We start from the raw sequence: 14393 nt of genomic DNA on the forward strand, positions 1-14393 counted from the left end.
GGAAGAGACACCGACTCCTCCCACACTACCCAGTACAGTCACCAGTTCTAGTGTAGTTTGCCCCTACTTGCCGTTTTGCTCTGTCTTCCCCATTTCCTGAAGCCTCTCCTGAGTTGGTTTAGACCAGACCAGGAAAGGAAGGCTCAAATAGAAGTTTGGGCAGTTCAGGCCTCCTAGTTCAATGGCCCTTTCTGGCAGCTGGTAGACTGGGAGCCATCCTTGGTGGGAGGGGACTTGGGCTGCCCCTAATGAGTCTTTGTCCTAGGTTCTGCCCTGGTTTTTGCCTCCCCACACAGGAGCAGCCCAGCTCAGGGCTGAGTCGTGCAGCCATGAGGAGTTGGCTGGAAGGGCCTGATTCAGCTCCAGAACCCAGGGAGGGAGCCACAGTGTGGGAGGAAGGAGCCTGGGAAAATCGCCTCTGGATGCAGATCTGGGGCTTCTATTCCCCTGCGCACTGAGGCCTCTCCCGGCCCAGCCACAGCCCTGCTCCAGGCCCTGCCAGAAAGGCAAATGCTTTGAAAGTTTTGGTGTTGGACCAGCCAGCCATGCGCTGAGAGCTGCTCTTCGGCCTTCATCAGCTGCCAGCTCAGCCCCGCTGCTTGGCTCCTGCTGCCCCAGCTTCCCACAGGCCACCTCCAACCATGGTCCACCCTAGTCACTCCACACCCTGCAGCCTCACAACTCAGTCCCCACCCACTGGGGGCTACCCTGCATCCAAGAAACCTGATTGCCAGGAACCCCTGACCCTCATGGCAGCTCAGCCCTACTCAGGGTACAGCCGCCTGCCCAGGTCAAAACCAGAGTTTTCTGGGAGTATATAGTTTGGCTGTCCCTGGTCCTGCTCAGGGAGAAGCCAGTCACAAAGCTCACTTTAGCACTATGCAGTGGCCAGCACCAAGTGCCATCACCCATGCAAAGGTTGAAGTCAGATTCACAGTGTGGACTTGTCAGCCCACACAGTACCTGCTGGACAACATCAAGAAGAAAGTAGAGTGTCCCTGTGTTAGCCGGGCTCCAGCTGGAACACTGCCCCTGAGAAGGAGTATTTCCCCTGACACTTAAAAGTTTTCTCTGGGTGCTTGGGGTCCCCTGCCTCTCAGACCTGCCCTCAGAGTTTGATAGTTCCTAGCCTGGTACTTGCCTGGTCATGCATCTCCAGAAAACAGATTGCTTAGGGTTGACGAGGGTGGGGGGTCCAATAGGACAAAGTGTTCCTACTTCATTGCTTCAGCCTTGGACAAGAAGCACAGACCCAGGAAGATCCATTCCCTCCCTTGATCACCCCACCAGCCTAGAGTATCATCAGGGTTCAGGCTCCATAGGACACAGTCCTTCAGCCCCTTGAGCTAAGAAAGACCAGGCTGCCTCATCTGTATCTGCCTACCGAGGGAGGGCAGCTTGCAGCCTGCCTGGGCCAGGTGCTGCCCTGGAGAAAATGGAATCCTGGAGTCCTCCAACCTAGACCCTTCTCAGTTCATTGCTGCCAGCACCTTAGCATGCCTGGGCAAGGGCTTGGTCCTGCCCTGCCCTCACACCAGCCTGCCTGCCTGGGCTTTGGCCACCTCTTGCCGCCAGTATATAATGTGGGGGGCGGGGGGCAGTGTTCTTGGATAGAGTGGCCTAGGCCTATCAGCGGGGACTCCTACCCAGAGAGCAAGGAGAAACTGGCAAGGCAGCTAGGGAAATACAGTGCCCCCGCCTGGCAGGGAGCAGTGCTGCGCAGGCGGGAGGGTGCTGGTGGAATACGGTAGCAGCATGTGGGGCCAGTCAGAAAACCACTGCCTCCCTCCCTCGCATTCCTGTCACACTCCTGTCCTCTCCTCGTCCCTGGCTCAGCTGGTCGCCCGGGAAACACACAGACTCAACGTGCCAGGAGTCACGTAGCATCTACCTGAAGAGCCAAGCACTTGCTGTCACCTTCACCCACTTTCTTACTGCAACTGCTGAACAGGCTGAGCCCAGCCAGCTGCTGTCGCCGCCTCCAGGACTCAGGGAAAAGCCCCCTGCAGACTTGGTGCTGCAGGTTCACAGCCCCCGCTCTCTCTTCTCTCCCCGAATCCCTCCTGCCCCTTAGCAGCCACTCTTCTCCAGAAGCTGTGTTTTGAGGATGTGATGGGTACAGGTTGGTAAGTCAGGAGGGGGGCCTCCTGGGTTTCCTGGGCCCCCAGGGTCTCACCCACCTTGCTAGTATGGAAACCTCATGCTGGGGCGTACTTACTCTAATTACATTCTCCTGCCATCCTGGAAGAAAGGCAGCTCTGGGATTAAGATCGACGGAGAGTAGGCCAGGCTGGGGACCAGGGCTGTCCGGGGGCAACAGATGGCTTAAATCTTCTCAGATGAGCACCAACAAAATTTTAGTCACACACAAAAAATAAATGGCCATGGGTTTCCAGTGGGAGAAGCACCCCCAGCCCCTACAAGGGCCGTAAGAATCATATACCGCCTAGACGCCTGAGGACACGAGGAGGAGGGAGAAACCCCTGGTTGCCAGATCCCCATCAAATCGATGAGTAGCAGAGTCAGGCTGCGTGGCCCAGAAGGCTGAACACTTGTCAGCCAGGCTTCCAAGGAACTGGGGCAGGAAAAGCCACCTGCACACGTCCCGAAGGGAAGGCTGACCCTGGGCACCATGTGCTCCACCACCCTCGGCTCCCGTATGCTTGCCTCCCTCGCCCCCTTCCCGGTCCTCAACAACCACCAGCAGTAGCTTTCAAAGGCTGCTTTCAAAGGCAGCCAGGGAGGCAGGCCCATTGCTGCCCTCTGCTGCCTGAACTGAGCATTGCTGCTGAGAAATTGCTTGGGAGGGAGCCCCAGTCTGTGTGCACCTGGCAATTCTGAGGCCTCTGCACCAGCCCAGAGTGGAGCAAGGAGAGGAGCAGTGCCCTCCAGCCCTCCTCCTTTACCTCCCAGGACACCGATTCTTGCAAGGCACCTTCTAGTTTACATTTCCCGTTCCCATCCTCTGTTTCATTTGATCTTCCCAAACACCCAAGGGAGGTGTCTTTCTTATTCCAAGGGCATTACAGGTGCCTGTTGTAGCTGCTCCGTGGCTATTTGTTGATATAGTGGAAGTTCAGGGAGCATTGAATGGCAAGATACTACCTAGGAATCTAGGCTCCTGACCGGCATGGTGGCTAACGCCTGTAATCCCAGCACTTTGGGAGGCTGAAGTGGGCAGATCACCTGAGATCAGGAGTTCGAGAGCAGCATGGCCAACATGGTGAAACCTCATCTCTGCTAAAAATAACAAAATTAGGTGTGGTGACATGCACCTATAATCCCAGTTACTTGGGAGGCTGAGGCAGGAGAACTGCTTGAACCCAGGAGGCAGAGGTTGTAGTGAGCCGAGGTGGCAGCGAGACTCTGTCTCAAATATATATATAAAACCTCCTGACTCACGGCTGCATCTGTGCCACCTGGCTGCAGCCCAAGGTCAGAGAATTCTTAGTCATTACCCTGGATCCAACAGGAGGACAGTCCTGCCACCCCAGAACCAGCTACCCACTTCCATGGAACTTTGCAGATCCCTGGACACGGCATGACAACTCATGAGGACAACAGCTCTCCCCCTCCTCTCTTCAGCCAAGGTGTCTCTTGTCACTTTGGCCAAGGGACAAGATGTCGAGTCATTGGCCTACCTCATGGACACAGAGCAGGAGTCCCAGGAACAGGGCCAACCTAAACCACACCTGCTCAGAAGCCACATGAAGTCACCCTGAACAACTGCCTCAGACCCTGAAAGGAAACAGTTATCCTAACTGGCCAAATCCCATCCCTCCAGCCAGTCCTGGTGTCCCAGGGAACTCCTCCTTGGGGTTTTGGCCCCATTAGCAGCCCAGCCCAGCTGCTGCCTGCCTGGCAGCGGAGCCTTCAAGCAGCTCAGACTGCTCGTTTCCTAGCTGATAAGGAAGGGGACTAGGGAGGAAAATCAGCTGTCTGCTCTCCTGTGACCATCCACACTTCCACTCCATCGCCATGACCCTCATCAAACCATCATGAGAAAAAGGTGGGCCTAGGCTGGGCATGGTGGCTTATACCTGTAATCCCAGCACTTTGGGAGGCTGAGGTGGGTGGATCTCTTGAGCTGAGTTGTTCACGACCAACCTGGGCAACATGGTGAAACCTCATCTCTACAAAAAATACAAAACCTAGCCAGGCATAGTGGTCCACACCTGTAGTCCCAGCTACTCGGGAGGCTGAGGTAGGAGGATCACTTGAGCCTGGGAGGTGGAGATTGCAGTGAGCCAAGATTGTCCCACTGGCCACTGCACTCCAGTGAGGGCAACAGAGCAAGACCATGTCAAATAAAAGAAAGAAAAGAAAAACTGCGCCTGACTTCCTGGAGGCCTTCTGGTAGTAGTGGCTCTGAGAGGCGGGACCTAAAGGTTATGGGGAGGTTTCCCAAGGTAAGGCCAGGAGCATCCCTCCCCTGAGGCCCATGTGCACAGGAAATGCCAGGAGTCCTCAGCTTCCAAGGTTCCAGCTCATAAAGCAACATGGTGGGGTGGACTGGGAAGTGGAGCCAGCAGCTGATCCTGCAGCCCTGAGGTCATGACATCAGGGCAGGATGCCTAGGGCCTTGGGTCACTGCAGCTCACCCACCTGCCCGGCCCAGATCCCACAGCTCCCATAGGCCTGATGAATTCACTTGCCAACTGGACACATCAGAGTGGCTCACCAGGCTGGAGTGCAATGGTGACCAATCACAAGTAACATCAAACTCCTGAGCTCAAGCGATTCTGTCACCTTGACCTCCCAAAGCACTGGAATTACAGGCATGGGCCACCTTGCCCAGCCCCAATCCCTGCAGCCTTTAGGAAGATTCCAAAGTCTCACATTTTACTTCTCCTCTTGCAAGGAAAGACAGCTGCCTCCAGGGTCCACCTTACCTGAGACGGCAGAGGGCAGATAGGGCTGACGGTGTTCCCTTAGGAAGATTTTGCTGGGCCCCACCCCATCTAGCTGACTTTGGTCTTGGCTGCAGAAGCTCTATCACCCTCTTCACCCTTCTCGCTGCACAGTGGACGAGGCTCCATGGGCAAGGCAGCGCTGCTACACCAGCCCCTCTCATCCAGCACAAAGGAGAGCCCCATCTTCTGATTCTGGAGCATCCAGCTGCAGGTAAGAAGGCTGCAAAGGGCTTCCCAGACATACCCTGAATCAGGGGACAGGGCTGCTATCCTCAGATTAGGGGAATGAAGAGGACCTCTGCAGGCCCACCCCTCAGCCCCTGGCTCTGAGGTTCCATCACCACTACTGTTCCAGGCTCCCTTTGTCAACGAGGGGTGCACAGCCCCCATAGGCTCCTGGCAAGTCTGGGAGCAGAGATGGAGGAGATGAGGGGAGTCTGAGAAGTGTGTCTGATGGGCGAGAAATGCCCCAACGCCTATAGAGCTTCTTCATATCCCCCGACTTGTCCAGGAGACCCTCCTATCTGTCACTACAGCACTGGCCCTGCTCAGAGTAGCTTGCCTCAGATGTTCCTGTATGATGGAAGCCCAAATGGTCACTCCTTGGTGGCAGCTCCTACCCACTCAGAACCATTGCCTGGCCTCTGGGGCACTGCAGTAGCCCTGAGATGGCCTCATGATCCCTGGCTTGCCCTGCCCTGTCTCGAGCCACCTGTGCACTACTGCCTTATTGTCACAGACCTGCTCACAAGCCACCAGCAGCTTCTAAGGCCTTGGCCTTCTAGGCTGTCCTAGGCCTGCCCCAACTCATCTCTAAGAACTTGCTGCCACTAAAAAAATTAATATTAAGGCCGGGTGCGGTGGCTTACGCCTGTAGTCCCAGCTACTCAGGAGGCTGAAATGCTAGAATCGCTTGAACCTGGGAGGCAGATGTTGCAGTGAGCCGAGATCGTGCCACCGCGCTCCAGCCTGGGTGAGAAACTCCGTCTTAAATAAACTCCATTTCAAAATAATAATAATAATAATAATAATAATAATAATAAAATAGTCACAGGCTCACTTTGATATATTGGTCTCCACAAACACTGCAGTTTTTATAAACTGAAGGTCTGTAGACACCCTGTGTAAAGCAGTATAGTATATCAGTGCCATTTTTCCAACAGCATGTGCTCACTTTGTATCTCTGTGTAACATTTTGGTAGTTTTCACAACTTTTCAAATTTTTTTTTTTTTTGTCTGAGACAGAGTCTCACTCTGTCACCAAGGCTGGAGTGCAGTGGCGTGATCTCGGTTCACTGCAACCTCTGCCTCCCAGGTTCAAGTGATTCTCATGTCTCAGCCTCCTGAGTAGCTAGGACTACACGTGTGCACACTACACCTAGCTAATTTTTATATTTTTAGTATAGATGGGGTTTCACTATGCTGGCCAGACTGGTCTCGAACTCTTGGCCTCTAGTGATCCACTGCCTCGGTCTCCCAAAGTGCTGGAATTACAGGCATAAGCCACCGCACTCGGCCCTTTTTTTTATTATTATATTTGTTACAGTGTTCTGTGATCAGTGATCTTTGATGTTACTATTGTATTGTTTTGGGGCACCACGAACTATATCCATTTAAGATGGCAAACCTAATTGATAAATATGTGTCTTCTGACTTTTCCCAGCCCTCTCCCTCTCCTCAGGCCGCCCTATTCCCTGAGACACAACAATCGTTAAATTAAGCCAATTAATAACTCTACAGAGGCTGGACGCGTTGGTTCATGCCTGTAATCCCAGCACTCTGGGAGGCTGAGGGAGGTGGATCACCTGACGTCAGGAGTTCAAGACCAGCCTGGCCAACATGGTGAAACCCTGTCTCTACTAAAAATACAAAAATTAGCCAGGCATGGTAGCACATGCCTGTAATCCCAGCTACTCAGGAAGCTGAGGCAGAAGAATCACTTGAACACGGGAGGCAGAGGTTGCAGTGAGCTGAGATCATGCCATTGCACTCCAGCCTGGGCAACAGAGTGAGACTCTGTCTCAAAAAAAATAAAAAATAAAATAACTCTACAGTAGCCTCTAAGTGTTAGGTGAAAGGAAGAATGCCACACCTCTCACTTTAAATCAAAAGCTAGAAATGACTAAGTTTAGGAAGGAAGGCATGTCAAAAGCTGAGATAGAGCCAGGCATGGTGGCTCATGCCTGTAATCCCAGCACTTTAGGAGGCTGAGACAGGAGTACTGTTTGAGTGCAGGAGTTCGAGACCAGCCTGGGCAACACAGCAAGACCCCATTTCTACAAAACAAAAAAAAATTGCCAGGTATGGTGCACACATCTATTGTGTGTGCTGTTGCACTCCTCAAGAGGTTGAAGCAGGAGGATCACTTGAGCCCAGGAGTTCGAGGTTACAGTGAGTTATGATCACGCCACTGCACTCCAGCCTGGGTGATGAAGCAAGACCCTGTCTCTAAAACCAAAAATAAAAAAAAATTGAGATAGGCTGAAAGATAGGCCTCTTATACCAAACAGCTAAGCTGTGAATACAAATAAAAGTCCTTGAAGGAAATTAAAAGTGCAACTCCAGTGAACATATAAATGATAAGAAAGTGAAACAGACTTCTTGCTGATATGTAGAAAGTTTGAGTGGTCTAGATAGGAAATCAAACCAGCCACAACCTTCTCTTAAGCCAAAGCCTAATCTGGAGCAAGGTCCTAACTCTCGTCAATTCTATAAAGGCTGAGAGCTGAGGAAGCTACAGAAAAAATGTTGGAAGCTAACAAAGGTTAGTTCATTGACTGGGCATGGTTGCTCATGCCTGTGATCCTAGCACTTTGGGAGACTGAGGCAGGAAGATGGCTTGAGCCAAGGGGTTGGGGCCAGCCTGGGCAACATAGGGAGACCCTGTCTCTACAAGAAATAAGTCAGGCATAGTGGCACACACCTGTAGTCCCAACTACTCAGGAGGCTGAGGTGAGAAGATCACTTGAGCCTGGGAAGTCGAGGCTACAGTGAAGCATGATCACGCTGTTGCACTCCAGCCTGTGCAACAGAGTAAGACTCTGTCTCAATCAATCAATCAATGTTAGTTCATGAGATTTAAGGCAAGAAGCTGTCCCTATCACATAAAAGTACAAAGTGGAGTGGCAAGTGCTAATGTAGAAGCTGCAGCAAGTTAACCAGAAAACTTAGCTAAGATCACTGATTAAGGTGGCTACAATAAACATAGATTTTTAATGGAGATGAAACAGCCTTCTATTGGAAGAATATGCCATCTAGGACCTTTATTTTTTATTTTTTATTTTTTTTTGAGACAGAGTCTCGCTCTGTCACCCAGGCTGGAGTGCAGTGGCACAATCTTGGCTCACTGCAACCTCCGCCTCCCAGGTTCAAACAGTTATCCTGCCTCAGCCTCCCGAATAGCTGGGATTACAGGTGCAGGCCACCATGCCTGGCTAATTTTTGTATTTTTAGTAGAGATGGGGTTTCACCATGTTGGCCAGGCTGCTCTCGAACTCCTGACCTCAGGTGATCTGCCCACCTTGGCCTCCCAAAGTGTTGAGATGACAGGCGTGAACCACCGCACCCGGCCTAACATCTAGGACTTTCACAGCTAAAGAGAAGTCAATACCTGGCTTTAAAGTTTCAAAGAACAGGCTGACTCTTGTTAGGGGCTCATACAGCTGGTGACTTTAAGTTGAAGCCAATGCTCATTTACCATTTTGAAAATCCTAGGGCCCTTAATTATGCTAAATCTGCTCTGCCTGTGCTCTATAGATGGAACAACAAACCCTGGATGACAGCATGTCTGTTCACAGCCTGGTTTACTGAATACTTTAAGTCCACTTTTGAGACCTACTGCTCAGAAAAAAGGATGCCTTTCAAATTACTACTGCTCATTGACAATGCACCTGGTCACCCAAGAGCTCTGAAGGAGATGTACAACGATATTAAAGTCATTTTCCTGCCTGCTAACACGACATCCATTCTGCATCCATGGATCCAGGAGTGACTTCACCTTTCAAGTCTTATTTTAAAAAGACATTTCATAAAGCTATAACTGCCATAGATAATGATTCCTCTGATGGATCTGGGCAAAGTAAATTTAAAACATTTTGGAAAAGATTCATCATTTTAGATGACATTAAGAATATTCATGACTCGGCCAGGTGCGGTGGTTCACACCTGTGATCCCAGCACTTTGGAAGAGTGAAATGGGCAGATCACAAGGTCAGGAGATTGAAACCATCCTGGTTAACACAGTAAAACCCCGTCTCCACTAAAAATACAAAAAAATAGCTGGGCCTGGTGATGGGCGCCTGTAGTCCCAGCTACTCAGGAGACTGAGGAAGAAAAATCACTTGAACCCAGGAGGTGGAGGCTGCAGTGAGCTGAGATCATGCCACTGTACTCCAGCCTGGGCGACACAGTGAGACTCTGTCTCAATAAATAAATAAATAAATAAATAAATAAATAAGAATATGTATGACTCATGGGAGGTCAAAATGTCAACATTAACAGGAGTTTGGGAGAAGTTGATTCCAAACCTCATGGATGATATTAACAAGTTCAATACTTCAGTGGAGGGCCAAGCACAGTGCCTCACACCAGTAAGCCCAACATTTTGGAAGGCTGAGGTGGGTGGATCACTTGAGGTCAGGAGTTCAAGACCAGCCTGGCCAACATGGTGAACTCATCTCTACTGAAGATACAAAAAATAGCCAGGCATTGTGGCGCATACCTGTAATCCAGCTGTTTAGGAGGCTGGGGCAGGAAAATCACTTGAACCCAGGAGGCAGGGGTTGCAGTGAGCTGAGATCACACCACTGCATTCCAGCCTGGGCAAAAGAGCAAGACTCTGTCTCAAAAAAAAAAAAAAAAAAGGCCAGGCTGGGTGCAGTGGCTCACACCTGTAATCCAACACTTTGGGAGGCCAAGGTGGGCAGATCACCTGAGGTCATGAGTTCAAGAGCAGCCTGGACAACTTGGTGAAACCCTGTCTCTACTGAAAATATTTTAAAAATTAGCCAGGCACGGTGGCAGGCACCTGTAATTCCAGCTATTCAGGAGGCTGAGGCAGGAGAATCGCTTTAACCTGGGAGGCAGAGGTTGCAGTGAGCTGAGATGGCACCATTGCACTCCAGCCTGGGTGACAGAGTGAGACTCCATTTCAAAAAATAATAATAATAAAACATAAAAATAAAAGTAAAAAGTAGAAATACAAAAATTAGCCGATCATGGGCCAGGCACGGTGGCTCACGCCTGTAATCCCAGCACTTTGGGAGGCCAAGGCGGGCAGATCACAAGGTCAAGAGATCAAGCCATAGATTTTTAATGGAGATGAAACAGCCTTCTATTGGAAGAATATGCCATCTAGGACTTTTTTTTTTTTTTTGAGACAGAGTCTCACTCTGTCACCCAGGCTGGAGTGCAGTGGCACAAGTGCTCTGTCACCCAGGCTGGAATGCAGTGGAGTGCAGTGGCTAACACAGTGAAACCCCGTCTCTACTAAAAAAAATACAAAAAATTGGCCGGGCATGATGGCAGGCACCTGTAGTCCCAGCTACTCGGGAGGTTGAGGCAGGAGAATGGCGTAAACCCAGGAGGTGGAGCTTGCAATGAGCCGAGATCATGCCACTGCACTCCAGCCTGGGCAACAAAGCGAGACTCCATCTCAAAAAAAAAAAAAAATTAGCCGGGCTTGGTGGCTGGTGCTTGTAATCCCAGCTATTCAGTAAGCTGAGGCAGGATAATCTCTTGAACCCAGAAGGCGGAGGTGGCAATGAGCTGAGATCACGCCATTGCATTCCAGGCTGGGTTACAAGAGTGAGACTCCATCTCAAAACAAAAAGAAAGACTTCAGTGGAGGAAGTAACTGCAGACATGGTGGAAGTAGAAAAAGAACTAGAATTCAGAAGTGGAGCCTGAAGATGTGACTGAATTGTTGCAACCTCATGAATGGATGATGGGTTACTTGAATGGATCAGGGGTTGCTTCTTATAGATGAGCAAAGAAAGTGGTTTCTTAAGCTGGAACCCACTCCTAGTGAAGATGCTGTGAACATTGTTGAAATGAGAACATCAAAGAATTAAGAATATTACCTAAGCCAGGTTCGGTGGCTCACACCTGTAATCCCAGCACTTTGGGAGGCCGAGGCAGGCAGATCACAAGGTCAAGAAATCAAGACCATCCTGGCCAACATGGTGAAACCCCATCTCTACTAAAAATACAAAAATTAGCTGGGCATGGCCGGGCACAGTGGCTCACGCCTGTAATCCCAGCACTTTGAAAAGTTGAGGTAGGCAGATCACAAGGTCAGAAGATCAAGACCATCTAACACGGCGAAACCCCATCTACTAAAAATAAAAAAAAAAAAAATTAGCCAGGCATGGTGGCAGGCGCCTGTAGTCCCAGCTACTCGGGAGGCTGAGGCAGGAAAATGGCATAAACCTGGGAGGTGGAGCTTGCAGTGAGCTGAGATCGTGCCACTGCACTCCAGCTGAGGCAACAAAGCGAGACTCTGTCTCAAAAAAAAAAAAAAATTAGCTGGGCATGGTAGCGTGCACCTGTAGTCCCAGCTACTCAGGAGGCTAAGGCAGGAGAATCGCTTGAACCCAGGAGGTGGAGGCTGCAGTGAGCCACTGCACTCCAGCCTGGCAACAGAATGAGATTCCGTCTCAAAAAAAAAAAAAAGAATATTACCTAAACTTAATTGATAAAGTAGTAGCAGGGTTTGAAAGGATTAATTCCAATACTGAAAGAAATTCTACTGTGGATAAAATACTATCAAACAGTACTGCATGCTAGATAAATCTTTTGTGAAAGGAAGAGTCCATTGATATGGCAAGCTTTGTTGTCGTCTCGTTTTAGAAAATTGCCATAGCCACCCCAGCCTTCAGCAATCACCACCCTGACCAGTCAGCAACCATCAACATCAAGGCAACACCCTCCACCAGCAAAAAGATTACAATTCACTGATGGGTCAGGTGATCATTAGTATTGTTATGAAATAAAGAATTTTTAATTGTTTTTAACATTTTTAGACATAATGCTATTGTATACTTAACAAACTATAGTATAGTATAAACACAACTTTTCAAAAAATGTGTGACTCACTTTACTGCAGTATTCACTTTATTGTGGTGGTCAGGAACCAAACTTGCAGTATCTCTGAAGTATTTTTCTTTTTTTTTTTTTTGAGACAGAGTTTTGCTCTGTTGCCCAGGCTGGAGTGCAGTGGCACAATCTCAGCTCACTGCAACCTCTGCCTCCCAGGTTCAAGCAATTCTCCCTACCTCAGCCTCCCAAGTAGCTGGGTTTACAGGCGCGCGCTACCACACCCAGCTAATTTTTCTATTTTTAGTAGAGACGGGGTTTTGCCATGTTGGGCCAGGCCAGTCTCGAACTCCTGACCTCCAGTGATCTGCCCACCTTGGCCTCCCAAAGTGCTGGGACCACTGTGCCCAGCTGGTGTGTTCATTTTCATTTGAGTCCTTACTGTGCATTAGGCACTATTATAAGTATTTTGTACATGAGTTTACTCATTTAATTCTCGCATCCAAATGCTCACCAGGCCTGACCCTGCTTAGCTTCCAAGATCAGAAGAGATTAGGCATGTTCAGGGTGGTAAAGGAGTAGTCCATTTAATTCTCATAACAACTCAGTGAGGTAGAAAATATCAATTCTCCCCTTTATAGAAATGAGAAAACTGAGGCACAGGGAAATGGAGGGATTTGCATGAAGTCACACAGCTAGTAAGGGGCCAATTCAGGATTCCAACCCAGCCTGTCTGATTCCACAGACCTTGCGTCGCCATCCCCATCCTGAGATACTGCCCAGTTGGGTCGTTCACTGCTCTTCAGAAGTGTTTCCCCCTAGAGGTGTGGGTGACTATTGTCCTATAGTTCTTATTGTCATTTAAACTATTGTTACTTAACAATCCAGTTCATGCCAGAGTCGTGGAGTCTAACACTTTAACACTTACTGTGTCCTTGGGTTTAACTCTCTGAGCCCCTGTTTCCTTATCTGTAAAATGGGGATAAAAATAATAGGCTGGCTGTGAAAATTAAAATGAGATAAGGCATGGCAAGAGCTGAGTACGGTGCCTGGCACACGATAAGCGCGTCATGTTTCATGAGTTAGTTGTTATTGTTGTCATTATCATTGCCGTCATCATCATTAGATCCTTCTCATTCTCAGGAACACCCAACAAGGGAAGAGAAAGAAGTGGGGCGCTGAGTCTGTGCCTTGGGCCTGGCCCCCAATGGCCTAGAGCCTGGCACCTGAATTGGGTCATAGCATCCGAGGACATGTTGTTCTCTATGGGAGATGCTCAAGGGAAGGAAATGGGGTCAGTAGTACCAGCTATGTGCCAAGCATTGCATCCAGTCCCCAAATCCCAGACTCCCAAAAGTAACAGTTGAGATGTAAGTATGGCTAATATTTTCAGGGATATTTGGGAGAAGATTCCCAACCTGCTTCCATTCAAGATTGCTACAAAAATCAAGAGACACTGAGATACCTCCTCTCTGTGAAAACATATGGAAAACAATCCTACCTTTTGTAATTCAAGAACATTCATCAGTGTGTACTATAAACTGGGCCCTGGGGAAGCCCCACCCTCAAAAACCCATGGTGAACCACCAATTCCCACTAGGCCCTTGGTTCCAGTCTCAGAGAAAAATGGCAGGTGGCATGGCCCACTGCTGTGGCCTGAGGACAGATTCCATGGCCTCAAGGTAATGGACTATTACCTTTGGGAATGTCATGCTCCAAGGAGTCCATGAAATCCAGGGAGGGGTCCAGGTCAGCCTTCTCAAGCAAGGTCTTATTCTTTAGCTCAACAGGCTCCCTGAAATGGAAGTAGGAGCTGAGCTTCTTTGCCTCAGACAAGGACAGTCCTAGAAAGAGGTGGCAGGCAGGAAAAGGATGGTTAGCCCAAAACCCCCCAGCCCCCTTTCTCTCTGCACTGGGACCACATGGTAGGGCTTACAAAAGACCCTGTCAACCACTGACAGAGAACTGAAGGAAGGAAAGGGATTAGCGTTCCCTCAGTCCAAACTCAGACCAGATCCTGCCATAAACAGAGTCCAGCCAGGCGCGATGGCTCATGCCTGTAATCGCAGCACTTTGGAAAGCCAAGGCAGGCAGATCACCTGAGGTCGGGAGTTTGAGAACAGCCCGGCCAACATGGCAAAACCCTGTCTCTACTAAAAATACAAAAATTAGCCGGGCATGGTAGTGGGTGTCTGTAATCCCAGCTACTCGGGACGCTGAGGCAGGAGAATCCCTTGAACCCAGAAGGCAGGGGTTGCAGTGAGCCAAGATTGTACCACTGCACTCCAGCCTGGATGACAAGAGTGAAACTGCATCAAGAAAGAAAGAAAGGAAAGGAGGGAGGGAGGGACGGAAGGAGGAAAAAAGGGAAAGGAAGGAAGAAATGAAGGAAGGAAGGAAGGAAGGAAGGAAGGAAGGAAGGAAGGAAGGAAGGAAGGAAGGAAG

General features: G+C 49.6%; 1 protein-coding gene across 2 annotated transcripts in view; it reads right to left on the reverse strand.

Moving 5' to 3' along the window:
• RSPH9 (radial spoke head component 9) overlaps positions 1 to 14393 on the reverse strand; it is a 31419-nt gene that overhangs the window by 8529 nt on the left and 8497 nt on the right. For both annotated transcript variants that reach the window (XM_023212899.3, XM_023212898.1), the window contains exon 4: positions 13646 to 13792. In XM_023212899.3, the coding sequence (XP_023068667.1) occupies positions 13646 to 13792 (147 nt within the window). The remainder of the gene's footprint in view (positions 1 to 13645; positions 13793 to 14393) is intronic.

Source organism: Piliocolobus tephrosceles, chromosome 5 (assembly GCF_002776525.5).
Source record: "Piliocolobus tephrosceles isolate RC106 chromosome 5, ASM277652v3, whole genome shotgun sequence".
NCBI lineage: Eukaryota > Metazoa > Chordata > Mammalia > Primates > Cercopithecidae > Piliocolobus > Piliocolobus tephrosceles.